This window comes from Lissotriton helveticus, chromosome 7 (assembly GCF_964261635.1).
Source record: "Lissotriton helveticus chromosome 7, aLisHel1.1, whole genome shotgun sequence".
NCBI classification, from domain to species: Eukaryota; Metazoa; Chordata; class Amphibia; order Caudata; family Salamandridae; genus Lissotriton; species Lissotriton helveticus.
In genome coordinates this window covers 395986934-396009304 of record NC_136068.1, presented here as the reverse complement: position 1 = coordinate 396009304, position 22371 = coordinate 395986934, and the positions used below count along the sequence as shown (strand labels likewise).

At 46.5% G+C, this 22371-nt stretch overlaps 1 protein-coding gene across 5 annotated transcripts in view; it reads left to right on the top strand.

Moving 5' to 3' along the window:
* The window catches only part of GSS (glutathione synthetase), a 757391-nt gene extending 739434 nt beyond the window's left edge, over nt 1–17957 (top strand). For all 5 annotated transcript variants that reach the window (XM_078652246.1, XM_078652247.1, XM_078652248.1 and 2 more), the window contains one exon: nt 17613–17957. In XM_078652246.1, the coding sequence (XP_078508372.1) occupies nt 17613–17736 (124 nt within the window). In that variant the 3' untranslated portion in view covers nt 17737–17957. The remainder of the gene's footprint in view (nt 1–17612) is intronic.
* Nucleotides 17958–22371: the final 4414 nt, after the last annotated feature.

Sequence of the window (22371 nt, the reverse complement as noted above, 5' to 3'; positions counted from 1 at the left end):
GGGTAATGTGGGTGCACTTGTTGGCCTGGGAGGCCCTCACACCAGTTGTAGGCGTGTACCAGTCTTGACTCCCTCTATTATCATCTCAGGCACCAGGATATCAAAACACACACCAATCCTCATATGCCACTCTACCGTACCCTCTCTATTGCAGGAGCTCTCCTATGTACTTTGGCTTGATCGCGCACTGCACCGGTGTTTCCTGGCCTTACACCTCTACAGCCTCATCGGCGCTCTAGATCACTGCCATAGGCATAAAAATAGGCCCTGCTGACAGAGAACCAGAGGATAGCATCCACCACGTTCGCCGCCAGGCTGTGCCACACTCTGCCCTATTATTTTAACCAACATCACTTTGCCTTATAGAACTTTATATTATGTATTTAACAGTATAAGTATGTCCTAAATCAACAGAGAATGCAAAGTGCTGTTGGCTAAAATCCAGGCCTGAAAGTGTCACTAGTGGCAGGAGGCCATCTGGTGGGTATGATTATTGGCATTTTCGTGTGGATGCTGTACTGCTAGCCAGAGGCCTTATGAAATATGCATTTTATCCTGTGTAGCCTTCTTGTGGGATGGCCTGGACAAACTGGTGCCCGTTTAATCCTGTCCTGGGATTAGGCTAATATTATTTGTTATCTTGGCTACAAGCTTACACTACTGTATTCTTGGTTAAATGTATACACAAAAGAATTCTGTAACCGTTCATAAAAGCTAGAAAGACTAGTTGTATATGCTACTGCTCAATGCCTTCTGTCTGTGATGAAAAAGAGAATGCCTGTTTCAGATTTGGTCCTTGAGTGGCTAATGATAGTGGTGTCCTAGATGGGTATCCAAATGTTGTGGACAGTGTGGTCTTTAAATGTTTTTCTTGCTTTCTGGGCTTGTCATGGACTAGATGTAAAAAAAAAAAGCTATTTCTCAGTTTTTTCGAGTTTGTTCAAGTTTAGAGGGTGAACTCACTGGGCAAGTGTATATGGGGAAATTGTCATCCTTGCACACAGCAATGATGTTTCATTCACTATTCACCTGGCTGCCAACCAGGTAGTTTGAGATTATGAAGTATTTTGGCAGTGAACATGCAAAGAGGAAAGAAACTTCACTTTTTATCCAGAAGCTGACTAGATAGCATAGATCATGTACTATTTGTCCATCCATCAGCTGTTCAAACAGCAAAGAAGCATCACTATTTATGTGACCACCAACTAGATATCAGCAATCATGTACTATTTGGGCTGCTGGCTAGATAGCAGTCATCGTGTACTGTTTGGCCAGCGACCATGTAAACAACAAAGAGACCACGTTTTCTCTGGCTGCCGACTAAAATAGTAGAGATCATGACCTATGTCACCAGTGACCATGCAAACACCTAAGAAACGTCTTATTTTTCCTGGCTTCTGAATAAATTGCAGAGATTATGTACTATTTGCCCACAGCTTTGCAAATAGCAGAGAAACTTTACTGTATACCCGGTCACTGACTAAAGAGCAGAGACTTTGTACAATTTGGCCAATGGCTGTGGAAATAGCAAAGAAGGTTCACTATTTAATTGTTCACCAACTAAATGGTAGAGATCAGTTACTATGTGGCCAGTGGTCATGCAAAGAAATTTCACTATTTACCAGGCCGCTGAGTAGATAGTAGAGATCACATACTATTTGGTCAGCAGCAGTGCACACAGAAAAGAAAATTCACTATTTACCCTACCACTGACTAAATGGCAGAGAATATCTACTATCTGACACGCAGCCATACAAATCGCAAAGTAGCCTCACTATTAATCCAGACACCGACCAAATAGCAGACATGATGCACCATTTGGTGAAGAAACAATTTGCTGTCACCTGCCAATTAAATAGCAAACATTCTGAACTAGTCAGCCTGTTCCCAGATAACAACTGAAGGTTCACTGGAGATTATGTGCACTAGGTGTCTAGTGTTGTGGTAAGCAGGGGAAGGAAGGATGTTGTGGAAGTTTTAAGGGACCACCACGGGTATGGTTCTCAGGATGCCTGGGCATGATGCACATAACTGGCAGCCTTGAGCTCTTCATTCCTATCTGAGTCTGTGCTCTTTATCTGCAGGCCTCTCTCTGCCTCATCTCCCACCAGTTTCTGGCCATCCCTGTACATCTTTGTAGTGTCTCAGTCTCTCTATAACAGTCTTTTGTTTCTGTTTCACCTGCACTCTTATACAGTCTGTGCCATATTTCCTCAGTGTTTATTCACTGTATTGCGTTTGTCGTTTTGCACTCCTTCTGGCTGCTTACTTTCATGGCTGTCCATGGCAGGCTTTGCATATCATTCCCTTCTTCACAAGCACAGGCAACTCCCCTTCCATTTCTTGACTCTTCCAGATTGTTACTGCTCCCCTTCGTCACACTGAACTCCCATTCTTTGTGGTGAGGGTGGGTGGGTGAGGCAGGATATGCCTATCTCTGTAGGCCTACTGATGGCCACAAATCTTGTTGAGCTTGGTAGTATTACTGGTTATGTAAAACATTTGGTAGTGGCCATTTAGCCGGCCACCTAGTAAATAATTGATTTTCTCTGCTGTTTACTTATTTAGCTATTGAGTAAATAGTTGATAGGATTTACTGTTCAGGGTAACTGCTATTTACTCAGCTGCTGGCTAAATGATGGAGATTCGGCACTGTTTGCCTGGCGGCCATACAAATAGCAGAAAAACTTCACAGTTTACCCAGCCGCTACCTAAATCGGACACATTTCTCACTGTTTGGCCAGCATCCATGCAAATAACAAGGAAAAATCACTATTTACTTAGCCACTGTCTAATTAACTGAGGTTATATACTATCTGGGGAGGAGTCAAGCAAGCAGCAAAGAAACTTTACTCATTACCTGGCTGCTGGCAAAACAGCAGACATTCACAATTTGGCCAGCTGGTCATGTAAATAGTAAAGAAAGGTAATTATTTTCTTAGCTGCTGGTTATAATCCATAATTGCAAAGCGCGAAAAGGTGCTGGGGGCTGTCGGAGAGATTAAGTGAGCTATTGCCCAGAGTCACATGATTCTGAGCTGGGCTGCCGGCGGCGATCGAACCATGAGTGCCGCACTCTATCAGCCACTGTGACCACTGCACCACTCCTCTCCCACTGTTAAATAGCAGATAATATATGCTATTTCACTAGCAGCCTGGAAAATAGAAAAATACATTCAATATTTATCCTGCTGCTGGCTAAATAGTAGAAATGATGTACTGTTTAGCCAGTGGCCTTGCAAATTGAAAAGAAACTTCATTATTTACCTCGTGGCTTGCTAAACAGTAGACAGTATGCACAACTTGGCCTGCAGCCATGCAAACGGCATAAAAATGTCACTATTTACCCTGCTGGTGTCTAAATAGCTTAACTTCTGTATTTTTATCCCATATGGAGATTTCAGCAGATAGTTACCACTCGGAAAACCAGCAAGAGCTAATAAATGGAATTCATATCTTTATGAAAAGTTAGGGTGTTGATGTATTATTATTACATTTGCAAAATGTGGTAGCAAACTGCACACATACCTTTTGATAATGGGATAGTATTTTATAAACCAACCTATGAACTATTAGGTAGGTTCACAAAATACTTAATTGCAGGGGGTTCCAGAATAACCTGTTTGATTAAGATTTGTGAGGGAGGTGCCAGTTTGCGACCCTCTGTGTTTAGCTGAAATTACGGGGGGTGGTGGCCTGCAAAGGACAGCAAACCACCATCCCTATGAGTGCAACTTTTTTTTATTAAAGCAGCAGTTCTCTTTGAAAGTACCAGTGCTGGGTTTTTTTTCAAATGTTTTCTGTGTTGGAAAACTTCTTCGCCCTACATTTGCCAACATCATTCCCAAGAGGAAAACGCTCCTAAGGGAACCCCTTCCCCATTGCAAAATAGTTACTACCCCAACTAAGAGGCTGTTAGCTCATCAGTAATTTGTGGTAGCAATTGAAGATGTAAACTATCAATAAATTACTTTAATAATTGTATTGGGGGGCTGTTCATAACCACTCCAAGTTTCAATTCAGAAACTAACACAAAAGTCCTTTTATGAGTTGATGATAGGCACTTGTGTGGTCACAACCCCTCTCATTTTACGACTTGAGGCCCTTAGTACTACTACTGGTCTACATGAAAGCACTAACTTATAGGTTTGCATGGGCAAACATTTAACTATGCTTAAAGCGGTGTCGGAGCTGCGATCAATGCCCGACCGATTTTTTTACAAATATTGAAGACGCTTCTCATTTGAGTGTGCTTTGTACGTGGGGTATTTTGGGGGGATTTTGCTGCATATTTGCACTTTTGCTCGTTCTTGGGTGGCCATATTAGGTTGCAGGCCGGGTAACTCTCCAGTCGTTCCACGCTGCCTATTTAAGAGGCATGGTGACGTGGACACGCTGCTTTGGTTAAACCGGTGTCGGAGCTGCGTTCAATGCCTGACCGTTTTTTTTTTTTTACAAATATTGAAGACGCTTCTCATTTGAGCTAATTGTTCTTTTAAATCTTTTTAATAGTGTGTGCTTTGTACGTAGGGTACTTTTTGGGGATTTTTCTGCTTATTTTGCACTTTTGCTCATTCTTGGTTGGCCATATTAGGTTGCAGGCCGGGTAGCGCTCCATTCGTTCCACGCTGCCTATTTAAGAGGCATGATGACGTGGACGCGCAGCGGGCGTGCCTAATGCACGCCAAAGGCAAGCCCGTCTGTGCTCGTTCCGGGCTCAGGGCCAGTCCCCCTGTTTGTGAGAACTCAGATGCAGAGCTCAGGCCAATAGGGGGTATGGTTAATTGCCCTAAGCATGCCTGTGAGATGGGAGTCAAGGGTTCACTTGGGGTATGCGGCAAATGCAGTGTGCAGCTGCCTATTATCCTTGATCAACCGGTCCACAGTTTGCATGATAAATTTCACTTTGGTCCAGGTAATGACTCTAGAGCCAATATTAAGTGTTGGCTTTTTAATGCAAGGGCCCCTAGTTAAGCAAAGCTCTGAATGTGCCCTTTTTTTAGAAGCACATAGCATTAAAGTTACTTTTATTACGGAGTCTTGGACTGACCAAGCGTCCGGTCCAGACCTAACAAAGGCCACTCCCCCAGGTTTCTCCTGCTTTTCTTTAGAAAGACCTTTGGGGAAAGGGGGGGGGGTTAGTGGTTATTTACCACAATTCATTGAATCCAGTCTTCCATCCGGCTTCTAATTCCTTCTGTGAAGCCTTTTTTATTAATCTCAATTTTGAGCACCATAGTATCTTCAAAGGGCTACTTCTGTATCAACCTCCGGGGCCGCGACTGTTTTTTTTGGAAACAATAGGTACATTACTTGAGGATGGTCTGTGTCTAGATTCCCTCACGGTCTTGGGCGATTTTAACTTCCATCTCGAGGACCCTAATGATCCCGATACCAGCGGTTTGAACAAAATAATGGAAGCCGGGGATTTTGAACAATTGGTAGCTGGTCCTACACATCTTAAAGGTCACACTTTAGATGGGATATTCTCTAACAACTCTAATGTATCCTGTCTGGAGGTCATTCCCTTGGCCTGATCCAACCACAGTGCCATTATATTCGGACTTAAGGACCCTTTAGTTCCTAAAACAGAGAGGGCTCCATTTAAGTTGGTGGAAAAAAGAGCATGGAAAGATCTAGATGGGGTACAACTGGAGGAGGAACTCAAGAATTCTTCCCCCCCGTGTGATACTGACAAAGCTACTAATGACTACACTGATTGGCTTGATAACGAGTGTAAAAAATTGGTTCCAATGATAAAGTGGACCCCTAAGAGAGCTAATCCTTCGGCCCGCTGGTATTCTGACCAGCTTAAATGCCAGAAACTGGCCTGTAAAAAACTTGAAATGGCCTGGAGGAGGGGCTATGGTTCTGTTGACAAAGTGAATTATAAATGCAGCTTAAAACAGTATGAAGACTTATTGCTGGAAACAAAGAAGAATTTTTTCTAATGAAATTCTTCAAGCCAAGTCCAATCCCAAAGAACTCTTTAAAACGGTGAAAAGCTTATCTTCTCCTCACATCGTTAAAAATCTAAGTGGGCCTGAAGTTTGTGACAATCTGGCCACTTTCTTTCAACAAAAGGTGGAGGCAATATTTTCTACATTTACTCCCCAGTTGAAAGGGTCGGAAACAGGAGTTCGCTTCCATGACTGCATGAAGGCTATTGCAAACTGGATGTCAGCAAATTGTTTCAAACTGAACTCCAATAAAACGGAGGTGATTGTATTTGGAAATAACCCTCATGTATGGACCCCAGATTGGTGGCCAACAGATATGGGAAACCATCCTACCCCAAGTCCTAAAGTGAAAAACTTAGGTGTAATAGTGGACAATAAACTGACTTTCTGTGCCCACATCAGTTCAGTGGTTTCCTCTTGCTTCTTGATTTTGCGAGTCCTAAGAAAAATAAAACCTTATCTCTCGGACGGCAATTTTAGGACGGTAGTCACAGTTCTTGTACTGTAACGCCTTGATTATTGCAATAGCATCTTTCTGAATGCCCAGAAACAACTTCTTAATAGGCTTCAGATAGTTCAAAATGCTGCGGCCAGACTATTGTCCGGTATACCCAAATTTGTTTCAGTCCGAACAGAACTAACTCGCTTACACTGGCTCCTGGTGAAACAGAGGGTTCGTTTTAAGGCCCTCTGTATAGCCTTCAAAGCCCTTAATGGTATTGGCCCTGACCACTTGAGGCAGAGGTTTAAATGGTACACCCCCAGTAGGGCGCTACGATCCCTGGGTGCAAAACTTGTCCAAACACCGACCTTCAAGAAAACCGGCTGGGGAGGGAGGAGTTTTATCACCTGCACATCCAAGGCGTGGAACGAGTTGCCGTTCCACCTGAGGAATGCTGCCAATCTGCTCTCCTTCAGAAGAGGCCTGAAGACCTGGCTGTTCACTCTCTGATCGCATCGACTTATGTTTAGGCTTAGCTCAGCGCCAGGACACCCATGGGTAATCGTGCGCTTCTTATAAATTCCAATAACATAACATAAAATAATCTGAGTGATTTAGGTATTTCTGCATTACTCTTGCATTACGATATTACTGAAAATTACAGGATTACGTTCACTCACATAATTAAAATAAATTTTGGGGGAAAATCCTACCACAGGAGCACAGGAAAAAACAAACTTGGCAAGTATGAGCAGCTGCTGCTGTTCACGTTCTGTGGCAATTTTCACTATTTTCTCAGCACCAAATGCACCTGCAGTTCATTTTAGATGTGAGGGTGTATTTTGCGGTAAGAAAATAACTCTAAATGCTGGCTTGCACTCCTTGCGTAATTCCACACAATTTTGTTTATTCTGTGTAATTAAGCTACAGCAAATTATGCAAGTTACACACACCCCTACTTTTAGGTCTATAAGTCCTAAATGTTCAAATGTTTCCAAGTTATTTATAAAGACAAGGCAAAGAATGCCACTCCATTGCACATCGATTTGGGAGGCCCTTTATAGAGCTTTCTCGTGCTCCATATATGCTCCTACTCTTTTAAGTTTATCTGCAGAGGTAGCTAATAATAAAGATGATTGAAATCTTTGCAAGACTAGTTCAAACTATTTACTCTTCTACAACTAAGTACTCGTTCTTAGTAACAAAGCCATGGGAATGTACTAGGAACAGATATAGGATTACTAAAAGGCTCAGAATGCTTCTACTCCAGTTTAATTTAACAAGTCAGACTAAAACACCTGAAAACAATGATTTGTAAAAGCAAAGGTCAGATCTGGAAATGTATCCCAGTGACGTAGTGCCATCTGATATTTAGGGAGATTGAACCAAAATAGAAACAATTGAATAGGGCCCCCTTTGACATCACCAATGCAGTATAACTGAAAGGCTTTAAGACAATCTCCTGACAGATGGAAGAAAACCTGTGGGCCTGATTTAGAGTTTGGGAGACAAATTTAACACTATCAGAATGTCTGAGAACAATACCTATGCCATTCTGTGGGACATATGCCGCCAAATTTAGAGTTGTCCACTGGACCTGTGAACAGCTCTCTTCATTTACAGGAACTGCTATCATGGTTTTTCCTGTCTACACATACAAATTTGGATGGACTATACGATTAGAAGTGACAGCTAGCCAGCAGTCAGACAAACCTTTAAAATGTGTTTTGTTTAAAAAAAAAAAAAAACTCTCAAAGCCTGAGTTTGTTTTTGCAAAACAAAAACCGATTGGCCCCCACATTCGGAGAGTTTTTTCCCAGCGTGGGGGTGTCATTATTTTTTTCCTCTCATCCACAGAAAGGTTTTAACATAAAAAGGATGGACGGTGTTATAAAGTCCGTCCTCCAGTGACCTCCAACTCTGTCAGGCCACCAGAGGAAGTTTTCCATCAAGGAGCTATGAGCAAAGAAAAGGGACCATCCTTATTCTGAATGTTATTGGAATATGAAGGAATGTTACCAGAAAATCAGAGTAAGACAATAAGCATCAAAGTCAAAATTAAAAAACTCTCAGAGATATTTTATTCAGTGACTTCTTTACAAATATTGTAAGAAATCAGAGACTAAATTGACATTTTATTACCTTGATTCTTTTTACCTACTGTTGGGTCATTTGGATCATTTCATTTCATCAGTTCCACTTTTATATTTGTTTTCCAGACAGAATGTGGTCCCCCTGCTGACGGTTCTGAAATGATTTGAGGTGATTCTCTTTAAATGTCATTTTATGGCTGTAATTCAGACACAGCCTATGTGCTAGGTGATGGCTCTCACAGAAGTAGCAATAGTGCTGGCTTCAAGAAGTAGTATTCAAAACAAGAACACCATGAATCGTGAGATCTCAGCACCTGGCCACCTTCAGCCTTTTTGAGCAATTATCAGGCAAACAAAAGAAAAGCCCTGCTTAGAAACTGCATCACCTTTAACAAGAGACAGTCTTGCTGATTTTAGTCCTGGTCTGGTCTCATTTGTCCTAGTGGCTCTGATTGTCCTGGTTCCCCTGACACTTGCCAGCCTGAACCTGATACCCCAGTTCTTGATACTCCTGCTCAGTAGTGGCCGGTGTCTCAGAGTGGCGGGGCAGGGGGTGGAGGGGGACGGAAGGATGGATGAAGAGACCAAAAAAACCCCACTTTCCTGCGGAATCACTGAATTGCAGTCCTGTCCACTGGAGGCACAGGCACGCATAGACCACTGCAGCCAATTCTGACACTGCTTTCAGCAGCATGATAGCAGCACGAGGATTGGCCTGAGTGCCCTCGATTTGCGGTCCCAGTTAAACTGGGAGCCTGTGCCTGCTCTCTCCAACCCGGCAATGCACCTGGGGTCGGAGAGAGCTTCATGCGCTTTACGGTTTGGCCATCCAAACTGTCAGTGGGCACTGATAGTAGTTCACCTACCACTCCCCCTCTTGCCTGTCATCCCCATGACCCCGCCCTCAATCCTCCGCTCTGATAGCAAAAATAAAATAATAATTGGGGGTGATGCGGGGGTGCTCCTCCACCATAGGTTAGGAGCCGCTGCTGCTTCTGCTCCACTTGGTACTTCAGGTCCTGGACCTCCTGGTGGTCACCCTCTGTTCCTCTTAGCCTAGTCCTGGTCTGGAAAATCTGATCCTTCCGGAATACCTAATCCTTCCCAATCTGGTCAATGGTCTCAATGGTCTCAATGGCCCTAGTTGATATGCTCCTGTCCGACAAGTTCTCCTGGTCCTCCCCCAACTTGTCATGATACTCTTGGCCCTGGTCCTCCTGCTCCTTGTATTCCTAATTCTTCACTAACTTGTCCACTTAGTCTTGATTCCCCTTGTTCAGGTCATCTTGTTCTTAGCTACCCAGCTTGTGTCATCCTGGCTCCTGACATCTTGGCCCTCCTTGTCCTGGTCCTCCTTTTCCTTCTTGTCCTCGTCCTCCTTTTCCTTCTTGTCCTGGTCTTCTTTTTTCCTGGTATTTTAAGTTCTGATACTCCTTGGCCTATGTTACTTGATCTTCCTTTTCCCCTTGGTTGTGGTCCCACTGGTCCTCTTTGCCCTGGTCCTCTTACCTCTTGTCCTGCTGGTTGCCTAGCCATCCCCTTCTGATTCTCCAGGTCCTGTTCTCCTGGTCTTCCTCACTCTGTCTGGCTTGCCTATAACTATTCCTATTCCTGATCTTCACTGTTTTTGTTTTATTCCTGGTTTCATGGCCACTAGACTTGATCTTTTTGTTTCAGGCCCTCCTTGTTCGGGTCTTTGCATGCCCTATCCTCTTGATTCTCATCCTTGTGGCCATCCTGTTCCTTTCAGGCCCCCTTTTCCTTGCTTTTTCCTTTCCTGATCCTTTTGACCCTTGCCCCTTGATTTGATCATTCTGATACTTCTCACCCAGCTCATCAAATCTCTACTACATCAGTTGCTGGTCCTTCAGGGCCTCACGTTGTTCCTGGTTTTTCTGGACATCCAGGTCCAGTCCCCTTAGTCTTACAGTGGCATTTGTTGTCCTCCTGGTCCTGGTACTTAAGGTCCTGTTCTTCCTGTCCCCCCTAGTCTTTTGTTTCCTGATCCTTTTCCTTCTTGCTCTGGTTGCATGTGTCCCTAGTCTCACCTCTCTGGTGCTCTTGGCCATGGTTGTGCTTTTCTAGTTTTCATAGTTCTTGTACTTCTCTAGATTATATGCCCATTGGCCCTGATCTTCTTGGTCCTGGTGGTTCTAGTTTGGTTTCTCTTGGGCTTATTTCTCATGAACCTCGTTCACCACCCATCGTAGCCTTGGTCTCCTTGGTCCTGATCATCCTCGTGCTTGGCCTAATGTGCTTGTTATCATAAACCATGGCTTTTGGCCATCCTGGCCCTTCTTGGTTCCCCCACGGTTGGCCATCTGGGTCTGTTCCTTTCTAGTTCTCATGGCCCTGGTCACTTTGTCCTGTTTTCTTCTCACCCTGAACCTTATAGCCTTGGTACTGCAGGTCCTGGTCCATCTGACCTCTCATCCTGGCCCTCTAAGTCTTTATCCTCCTGGTTTCAAATGTTTTGCTCCTCCTGGTACTCCTAGTCCTACTGGTACTGCAGCCGTTATCCTAGCTCTTTTTATCCAGGTTCTCGTTCTTTGAGCGCCCCTCCCCCCCGATTGGTCATTCTGATTCTGGTCCTCATGGCTAGCACGGTCCAGCAGTCCCCTTGCTCTGTTTCACATGGTAATCTGAGCCCTGGTCCTCTAAGTCCTGACCTTCATAGCCTACTTAGCTCTGTTTCAGATCCTCTTGGTCATGATCCTTTTAGTTCATCTAGTCCTCTTTGCTCTGCTCTTCTGGTTGCCCTTGATACTGGTCCTCTTGGTCTTCCTAGTTCCTGTCCTGCTTATGCTGGTTTCCTGGTACTGCTGGCCATTAGCTTCCAGGTTATGAGCTTCGTACTTCTCTACAGTTTGGTCCTGATCCTCCTGACCCTGGTCCTGCTGCTCTTTGTCCTCCTAGTTCTGCAATACCTTGTCCTGGTCTACCACAAAACATCATAACCTTTCATATTTCTGATGGTCCTTGACATCTGGTTCATGCTAGCTTTCAACTTCCTGGCCCTGTATTTCCTCATCTATCAGGTCATCATTTCCATGTACTCCTGTACCCAGCCCGTCTCGCTGCGACGGACGACATCCGCTCCCTCCTTGACAGAGGAGAGACTATGGCCCTCATCCTCCTGGACCTCTCTGCCGCTTTTGACACAGTCTCACACCGCACCCTAGCCCGCTGACTCCACGACGCAGGAATCCAGAGCAATGCCTTCGACTGGATCCTTTCCTCTCGGAACTCACAACGACCACCTGCCGAGTCCCCCAAGGATCCTCCATCAGCCCCCCTTTTTCAACGTCTACATGTCTCCACTCAAATCCATTGTAAGATCACATGGACTCAACATCATATCGTACGCTGACGACACCCAACTCATCCTCTCCCTATCCAACGAACCCAGCATCTCCAAACACAACTTCCAAGAAGGAATGGAAGCAGTCGCCTGGTGGATGAAGAACAGTTGCCTACTACTCAAGACGGACAAAACACATGTGCTCATCATGGGCCCACTCCCCGATGCCTGGAAAGACACTTGGTGCCCCCCGCCCTCGAGAACCCTCCCTACCTCACAGACCACGCACGCAACCTCGGAATCATCCTGGACACTGAACTCAAAATGGACTGCCTGATCAATGCCGTCACCTCCTTCTGCTACCACACCCTCCGCCTACTCCTTCAACTTGATTCCTCTTAAACACAGGAAAACCATCACCCACACCCTCATCAGCAGCGGACTAGACTACAGCAAAACACTCTATGTCAGGATCAACAAGAACCTCACCCACAAACTCCTGCATGTCCAGAACGCAGCTGCCAAACTAGTCCTCAATCTACTGCGCCACTGCCACATCAGCCAACACCTACGGTCACTACACTGGCTCCCCTTCGAGAAGAGAATCACCTTCAAACTTCTCGCCCATACCCACAAGGCCCTCCACAACAACGGACCTGCCTACATGAACCACTGCCTCTTGTTTCACGCACCCCAAAGATCCCTCCACTCAGCCCAGCTCTCCCTTGTGACTGTACCACGAATCAAGAAGTCCAGAACAGAAGAACTCTCCTTCTTTCTCCTCGAGGCCAAGGCATGGAACACCATCCCTCTCCGCCTCCGACAGACACCTAAACTGAGGACCTCAAGACTCTTTGGAGAATCACCCTGATCAACCAGGAGCTGCGCGCCTCCCCCCTACCCCTCAGCACCTTGAGACCCTTTCGAGTGAGCTTGAGCTTTATAAACCCATGATTGATTGATTGAGTCCTTTGTAGTCCTGGGCCTCCTGCTTCACATGCTCTCTGTCCTGGATGTTTTCATCCCCCTCACCCTGATTCTTGTCCATCAGTCTTCCTAGTTCTGCTCCTCTGGATACCTTCTTTGGTTTTCCTGTTCCTAATCCTTCTGCTTCTGGTTCTCCTGCTCCATGTAGTCCTGGCCTTAGTTCCAGTACTACTTTGCCAGCTCCTCATGTATTGAGTCTTCTGGTGTTGTTCCCTCTGCTCTTAGTTTCCTTAGACCGACTAGTCCCCATGCCCCTTCCTAGTCCTTCTAGTCCTCCTGGTTTGCCTGTACAATCTTGGTCATGTCTTTCTTAATTTATTTAGGGTAGACGCAGGGTGGCGTTGCACACCATGACTCGGCCCAAACTTGAGGGGGGGATGGCAGTGCCGGATTTTGAATTATATTATCTGGCAGCCCAACTCCAGATTCTGACGCAGAATGTGGCTAGGGAGTTTAGGGGTCCTGACAGGGTCCGGGTGATGGGTATCCAGAGACACGTCCTCTCTTATATTGTTATGCAACAGCGGTTGGCATTGCGGGGGCTTACCTTGGAGGAAAAAACCCTCCGACTCTGTTGGAATAGGAGCCTGAGGCGGGCACGGGCGGTGCGGCCGTATGCCCCGGAGATTCCCATTGGGATGCTGACGGCTCTACCGCATGGGGGTGATTGGTCTCCGCTGGCGGTGTGGGAAGAGCTGGGGCTACAGGTGGTGGGAGATCTGTTTGTGGAGGGGGTGTTGGCCCCGTTTGCGGTGATCCGGGAGCAGTTTGGTCTCCCAGATGGGGATTTTCTCCTACACGCGGCGATTACTACGGCAATACGGAAGCATTGGAGGGGGGGACTGATGGAGCCGAGCACGACCATGGCCTGCCAGTATGTGGTGATGGCAGCGGGTACAATCAAGGCAGTGACCTGTCTCCAGTCCCGGATGTTGAACGAAGGGCTGGAACCACTCGCGGTGTTGAAAGCTAAATGGGAGGACAGTGTGGGCAAGCCTATTCCGGATACCGAGTGGGGCCACATTCTGGCTCGGACATGGAAAGGCAGCAGGAACGCCAGGTTCCAACAAATACATTTCTTCCTTTTGCACAGAGCGTATCTGACCCCGGGGAAGCTCCACCGGCACTTTAAGGTGCGAGACGCGGCATGCCCGAGATGCCTGGCTGGGGAGGTTGAACTGGACCACATGATGTGGGGTTGCCCGAGGTTGGGTACGTATTGGCCCGAGGTGGGCGCCCTTCTGAATGCGGTTACGGATAGGGAAGTGGAATTTGACATGGCGGCTTGCCTCCTGTTGTGGTTTCCCCACACGGCGAAAACGAAAATCACGAGCAAGTTCATTGATTTGGGGCTTATGTTAGCGCAGAGGGAAATCACTTGGCGTTGGAAAACCAAAAAAGGCCCGGCTGTGGGACGTTGGACGAATGAGTTGTTGAAGTGGTCGAGGTGCGAGAGTGTATTGAGACTGCGGCAGGCCACGAGCCTGGGGAAGGAGAAGGGCTTAGAGGCAGCTAGGGCTTGGGAAACGATAGTGCAGGCTTTGGGCGATCACTTAACGGTAGACACAGAGGAGAGACTCTCGGAGGCTGAGTTCCAGGGAACTGGTAACACGAACATTTGATAGGTATTGACGACGCACAGATATTTCCGATGCACATCATCGCCACCCACATCAGCAGCAGTTAGAGGGAGGGGGGGAATAGAGGAGTACGTAGACTACCCTGGTAGAGCAGAGAGGTAGATGGCGCAGTGTGTTCACTGAGTGGATTGGCCTGTTGCAGTAGGAGCGGGTTAGGCTCTGTGGATCTACTGAGCTGGAGAGTTGTTAATGTGATGGGTACGAACCCTCTAGGGGGCTTTTGGGGGGGGGGGAGTTGTGGTTGAGGTTACAGAAAATGCGGAAACAGGATTGTGTTGTTGACCTAACGTCCCTATGTGCCAAGCGGGGAGACTTCTCTTGCACGCTGAATTTACGCCGCCCTGCCTCCGGGATGTGGGCTGATGGGCTGTGTACTGCTGAGGTTAAATGTGGTATCTTGTATGGGGACGGGGCTGGTGGTTGACATTCTCGATGTTTTGTCTGTAATTCTGCAATAAAAACATACTTTCAAAAAAAAAAATGTCTTTTTTAATTTATTTGTTAATTTTCAAACACAACCTCAACCATTGAAAGGATTTAAAGTGCGAGGGAGAGACGGAATGAGTGATGAGATGGGGTTCAGGCATTTGGGGGTAGTGTGGGAGAGAAGGAAGAAGAGGAACATGGTAAGATGTAGGCCAATGCTATAGAATGAAGAGCATGAATGCAGGCACCATGAAGTCCTCGCCATGGCTGTCTGGCAAGGCTTCTGGTTGTAGAAGAGTCTGTGTATTGGTTATTTTGCGGTTTAATCATCTGGCTAAACTAGTGCCTGCGGGGAATTTGGTTAACAAAGTCTAGGGCAGAAGGGAGTTGGGGCACATGGTGATGATGGCAAGTTAAATGTGTTTTTTGGTGTGAAAGCATTTTAGGGAAAACATTTTCAGAATATTGAGGAGTACTATGTTGGTGTGTCCTAATGTCACTTCTGTAGGCAAGAATATTCCATTACAGTTCTATGGAAAAGATGAAATGGTCTTTCCTTATATGCATGACCCACTCGACTCATGGGGGATCATTGCTTTTGAAGAAGAGCTGATTAAAAAACACACACAAACAAGCTGCACAGAATTTGAACATGTAGTTTAGTTTCCATGACTTTAACACGCTGTGGGCTCGGAGGAATGGTCAACTAACATGTAGGCTCTGCAATTATCCATATGAGTCCTGGTTACATTTGTTATGTTGTTGCCCTCATCTTGCCAACGATCGCCGACGCCTATTGGGAAAAGTTACTGAGACATTGCAGGGAAGCATCTGATTAGTGCTTCTGTAACAATTCAGCCCAAGTTCCGAGAGTTGGACGGAGCCTTTAGCAGGTTCCTCTGGAATGGGGGACGAACGCACGTCTCCCTTGCACACAGCCGCATCCCCCCCTTTGACGGCGGCTTGGGCGTCACTCACCTGTACCTCTACTACCTCGCCACCAAGCTGATCGTTATTCACGACTGCTATGCGGGCGGCTGGTCCGAACCGGCGTACCGAGTGGAGCTGGGGATGATCGACTTCCCTCAGCTGCAGGCTTTCCTCTATGGCTGTCCCATACCCCAGCACCTGGTCCCGATTGCCAGAGGGGTCTTGGTGGCTTGGCGTGACGCCCTGCGTCACATAAGATAGGATCGCAGGCTAACGTGGCAGATGCCTCTTTGGCACGGGAACTGGCTCCGCGAGGTTGTTTCCCTTACAGGGTTCCGATGTTGGGACATTATTGGTGTGTCAGTCCTGGAGGACGTGGGTGGGGGACCACATGCGCGCCTTCGGCGACCTGCAGCAGAGGTATGCCCTCTCACACTCCCAACACTACCGGTACCTGTAGTTGCGCCACGCCCTTTCTGCACTTTTCCCTGCACCTACCTCCCTACCCGAATTTAGCCCACTGGAGGCACAGGTGATGATGGGGGACCTGGGTAGAGGGGGGGTCTCCCGTATATACCGTGCCTTAATCAACAATAGCCCTTTGTCCCTTGACCTGCTGCGCACCCGTTGGGAGAGCTGGATAGGACCCTTGGAGGAGGCGGACTGGAGAGATGCCTTAATGGCCCGCGTACCCATACCGCTTCTTCCAAACTCCGGCTGGTACAAACACACTACTTACACGCCTCCTATTTAACCCCAGAGAGGCTGTTCCGCGCTCGCCTGCGCCCTGCCCCGGACTGCCCGAAGTGTGGTTATTGTCCCGCTGACTTCTACCATATGGTGTGGACCTGCTCGGGCCTCGCAAGATTTTGGAGGGGAGTCGAGAGGGAACTCACACAGGCCCTGGGGTGGGAGATCCCACACGATCCGAAGAGGCTCTTACTGGGAGTCTTCTCTGGTCTAGATGACAGCCGCTCGGACAAAAGCCTGTTGGGCACTGCGGTGGCGGTGGCTAAGCGGGATATAGCCCGTGCCTGGCTCCGTGAGACTGCCCCTGTGGTGGGAGGATGGAGAAGGGGAGTGGACTGGTGTGGAGCCCAGGAGGAGGCCCTCTTTGAATCCCAGGGTGCCCCTGAGAAATTTTCCAAAATATGGGGGAAATGGTTCAACCTACTGCCACCATGATTCTGGGGATGTACACTTTCCTTGCCCTTATTCAGCTGGACACTAGGTTGGGTGGGGCGGCCTTATCACCGCCTATATGCACTGATGTCACTGCTTCATCTAACCTGTCAATGACTGAGCTGCGACCAATGAATTGTTCTTTTTCTGTTTGTCTTGTTTTGCAAAAGCTAATAAAGTCGATTATCAAAAAAAAAAAAAAAAAACTGACAAGCACTACTTTTATTGCATAAAAGAACGTCGATGAAAGCCAAACCTTTAGTAACAAGTATTGTGACACTCGTCTTTTATACTATACACCTTTTCCCGGATCAAACGGCCAAATGTGATATATTCAATTAACTTGAAATGCTGCTCTTTGGACTTTAAATGTATTCGTATTCCCAGATTTACAAATGTGTACATAACTTTTATTAATCCTTATATTTTATCAAATATCAATATGACGTTTGTATGTTAGTTTTAATTAACAGTATAATAAAATGAAATTAAAATTAAAAAATTAGTTTAGTTTCTTCCCGTATCCATTATGCAGGAGTGTTCAACAGTTTTCCTTCCATCGTGTTTGTAACATGAGGGAAGGTGGAAAGAATATAAGATTATCATAAATTATTTAAATATGGTTGTAATCTGAGGTTTCTTCTCTTCTAGGCACGGTAGAGAAATGATTCTAAATGCAGATGTTGGGCATCTCCTGCGTACCAAGGCAACAGTGCATGCAGATGGGGGTGTGGCAGCAGGAGTGGCAGTCCTGGATAATCCTTACTTAGTATGAAGAGCAATATAGGAAAATTATTCATTAATGATGTACCAGAATAGTCAGTGACCAAATAAATATATTTTCGGTGTAAACATGAGTTTTCTTAACTACCAAAATGTTATCATTCAAATGAAAAGATGTTGACAAATAATGCCTTCTATTGCGAATCTTAGGATGACAAATCTTTGAACATGTGATCAGATGTTAAAGAAGTATTAAAATGTACATAAACCACACCTCGTCTGTATCATTTTTTTTCTTGATTTTAAATGCTGCCTATTTGTGAAACGCGCACAGCTTTATCGTATTATGTACACATCTCCTGTTAAATAATTGCTTTATAAAGTTTAATGCAATTCTGTCATCTGCCCAATCCAACTTTAGACTACTGCATGATACTTTATCCATGCTACGGGGCTGCTGGGATGATCCCCTCCTTTATTACTATGAGAGAATAGTTTACCTACTCGTGCTCCTGGACGTGGTTAGACCACTCCATTTTATTCAAACATTTATCCCTCGTGTTAAGGACCTCCGGGTACACTGTCTCGTGGGTTCAGTTGTTTCTGACAGATCACGTCTATCTAGTCGGGTTAAGGCCTTTTCCCTCATAAATCCTCAAAGTTTCCTGTGGAGTCCCTTAAGGTCCTCACTTTAACCTACTTTGTTTAAAATATATATATCTGCACCCCTTTCAGATTATTTTAGTCGTTTCTAATTGTGACTTCATCCCTATGTTGATATGAGTAACCTGTGTATTAAACTGCCAATGAACACCACTGCTGATGCCAATTTAAGACACGTGTTGGGCAATGTTCAGTTTTGGATGCCCGTTACATCTCCTGGAATCTTAGTACGTGGATCGATTGCTGGGAGCAGAGATTCCAGTAGTTGTCAGTTGGCCCAGGCTTCCTCTCCTGATCAGAGCTTCATGCTGAGATTACAAATAAACTTCATATCAACCATCCTGGTTCATCTGTCTTTACGAAGGAAAATTACCAGACCTGCGACGAGTGAGCTGAACAAAAGGCAGTGCAGAATGAAGCCTGGAGTCCTGTGGCAGTGTTCTGAGGTCACAGAGCCACAGATCAGGACTTTGAAGCTTCTTTTGACTGCCGGCTGAACAATTTTTGGCTGACTGATATTTTCACAGTGTCATTGAGGTTGACTCAGGTGGGAGCGTGAGCACAGAGTGTGAGTGAACGTGTGTAGAGAAAATACTGTTCGGCATCACGTGACCGCAGAGAGAAAGACTAGAGCGTGAAACATTACCCCACCATCTCTTGTCCTTGTCCCAGTCATTACGATATGAGGTGACGTCACCTTGCAACAGAAATAAAGAACAGGTAACCCTAGAGCCAGACCCACCCACACGTAACCTGGGCACCATAAAGGGGGCTGACACTCCTGTTTTTTTTTGTATTCTTCAAAATTGACGCGGAGGTGCCTGCTGGGCTGGGGCTGTGCATGCTGTGGGGCCAGCTTACGTTTCCTGATGGGCTTGAGGGGTGGTGGCCTCCGTCATGGAAGCATTGTCCGCTCGGAATTTACGTGTTCCCTGCACCAAAAACACACGGGACACTGGCTGCCTTGTCACACGTCTTTATTACACTGTGTACAGGCGCGAACTGAACTCTCCCCCAGGCTCCTCCTCTTCCCTTTCCTGCCTCGCCTGCCCTTGGGATGCAGTCAGGGCAAGCATGGCGACACAACATCTCCCCCTTTTGTATTTTTAACGTTCATTGTTTTCCTCACAGTTCTTCAATGAGTCGGGAGGGTTTTCGAATGATCTTCATGGTCGGCTGGATTGTGGTCGGCTAGAGAGGCGTTCCTCTCTCGAGTCGCAGGCTTGCGACACTCATTTGGGTTCTTCATGACTGCTCTCTTCTTGACTTGACACGTCTGTGTCCCAGTCAGGTTTTCTCACCTGAGCGTATGCCGTCGGGTCATACTTCTTGAAATGTGACATGTTTCTGGTTGTTCTCTTGACTCCGGACTTAGCTGTAATCATCGTCCCTTTCCTTCTTGTTACTTGTAACGGATGGGCATAGTAGCGGCTGTCCGCTTTGGTTTTCCTTTCTTGTTTCACCAGCACCCAGTCTCCTTCGCGGTTGTCAGACGTCTTGGCATGTATGGGGTGGTCAGCATATTCTTTCATTTTTGCTTTCTTGGTCCAATCCAGTTCTGCCAGGGTCTCGTGGTCTGAGGTCGTGATTCTGGATTGTGTGACAGCGTCTGCGGTCGGTATCCGGGTGCGTGGAATTCGCCCGAGCATCAGAGTGGCGGGACATTGATTTGTAGTGCTATGTGGCGTGGTCCTGTATGCCCGTAGTACTTCATTTAGCACTGGCTGAATGTTACAATGAGTTCAGCTTGTTGCATTGTCTTTTTCATGGTGGCCATAAATCGTTCTACCATCCTGTTGGCCTGGGGCCACAGGGGAGTAATCTTTCGGTGCTTGAAATTAAGGTGTCTCACAAATTCTGCAAATTCCTGTCCATTAAAAGGTAGTCCGTTATCAGTCTTCACCACCGTGAGGATTCCCCATGTGGCGAATGCTTTGTCAATGACAGGTATGACAGTGGTTGCTTTGGTAGAGGAGATTTGGTGAGCAATGGGGAATCGGGAGTATTCGTCCATGATGATGATGATGTACTTTCCCGATTTCAGCGAGCCAAAGAAGTCGGCTACTTGTTGCCATACACTGTCTGGGAGATCCAACATCTGCAGGGTGGCATGTGATTCTTCTCGCCCTACCAATTGACAGAGTGGGCAGTCTTGGAGTGTTGTCTCTACCATCTGGTCGAGGGAAGGGAACCAGACGCGCCGTTGCAGTGCTTTCTTCTTGGCTACTACTCCTCGGTGTCCTTCGTGTACCAGGTTGACGGTTCCTTGTCTCAGTTGATGATTTATGACAATCCTTCGATCTCTTAATAACAAGCCATTGGCACTAATGGAGAGTTCATCCTTGACGTGCTTGAATGCCATGAGTTCACGAGTGTTGATGGAGCCACTCGTCTTTGACTCTTCCAGGTGTCTCCATGAATCGGTGAGGACACGATGCATGATATTTTGGAGTGTGGCATCTTTAGCAGAAGTTTCAATGATGGCTTCTAATGGAAAGGGAGGTGGGCAGGCTTGGTCAATAACGAAATGGAGATAGTCTTCGGCTATAGAGAGTTGCACTCACGTTAGTTTTTAGATGCTGCGATATGTAATCTGCCGGATTCTCCACCTTTCCCGGTTTGTGGATGATGGTATACGTGTAATCTTGCAAACAGATTCCCCACCGTTCGATCCCCGGAGGCATCTTCGCCCCGGGGGTTTACAAAGATGGTTGTCAGAGCTTGGTGATCAGTGATGAGTGTGAAGTTCTTGCCATATAGAAAGAAGTGAAAGAGCACGCACCCCCACACACCGCCAGGCTCTCTTTTTCCAGTTGGGAATATGCTTTTTCCGTGTCAGTGAGGCTGCGACTGGCTTATGCAACAATGTGGCGCCAGAATCGCACCTATCCCAACAGGACTGGCAACTACCGTGATTTTTGTCTTCCGTTTGGGGTTGAGATATGCTAAATTGATGGCTGAACTCACAGCTGTTTTGATCTTGTTTAAAGCTTATTCACATGTGGCTGACCACTGGAAGCTTTGCCCTTGTCGAGTCAGTTCTCGTAGCAGGTAACTGATGGTTGCGTAGTCTTTGATGTAACGGGCGCAGTAACTAGCCATACCCAAGAACGAGCGGACGTCGCTGATATCATGTGGCTGTGGAGTGTCCGATAGTGCTGATACTTTCTCAGAGTCAGGTCTCATGCCGTCTTTTGAAAAAGATGTGGCTGTAGAATTTGAGAGTCGACTTGTGAAACTCCCATTTGTCTTGAGTGTGAGATAGGCGTTTGGGAGGGCGAGACACACCCGGTCCAGCGCTTTGTCGTGATCTTTCTGGGTCTCTCCGAACACCAAGATGTCGTCACTTTAGTTGAATGCGTTTGGGATGTCTTGTATTACCCGCCAGATAGCCTCCTGAAAGATCTCGGCGGCTGACGAGATCCCGAAGTTGAGGCGCTTGTATCTGAACAGTCCTTGGTGTGTGGTGAATGTGGTGATGTATCTTGATTTTTCATGCAACTCAATTTGGTGGTATCCCTTGTTGAGGTCCAGTTTCGAGAAGACCGTTGCTCCATTTAGGCATGTAATCATGTTGCTGATGTGGGGTCCTGGGTGCCGCTCCCTTTTGATGGCTGTGTTCGGAGCTCGCATGTCCACACATAGGAGTACCTTGTTGTCCTGACCTCTCTTGGGCACGACTACTACTGGCGATACCCATGGAGTGGGTCCGGGTGATCTTTCTATGATGTTTGCCTTTAATAGGTCTTTGAGTTAGTCATCTACTGCTTGCTGTAAGTGTAATGGCACCTTCCTGTGATGCTGTGCCACTGGTGTCACTTGCTCGTTGATATGCAGTTTGACCTTGAAGTGAGCTAGCTTCCCTAGGCCACTGAATAGCTTCAGGAATTTGTTGTCAATGTCTGGCGAGTCATCCACTTTGTACAGGATCTTGACTAGCTTCAGGCGTTCCGCTGTTGGTAAACTTAGAAGGCAGTCTGCTGCTTCAGGGCCTTCAATCATGTTGATTTGTGCTTGAATTTTC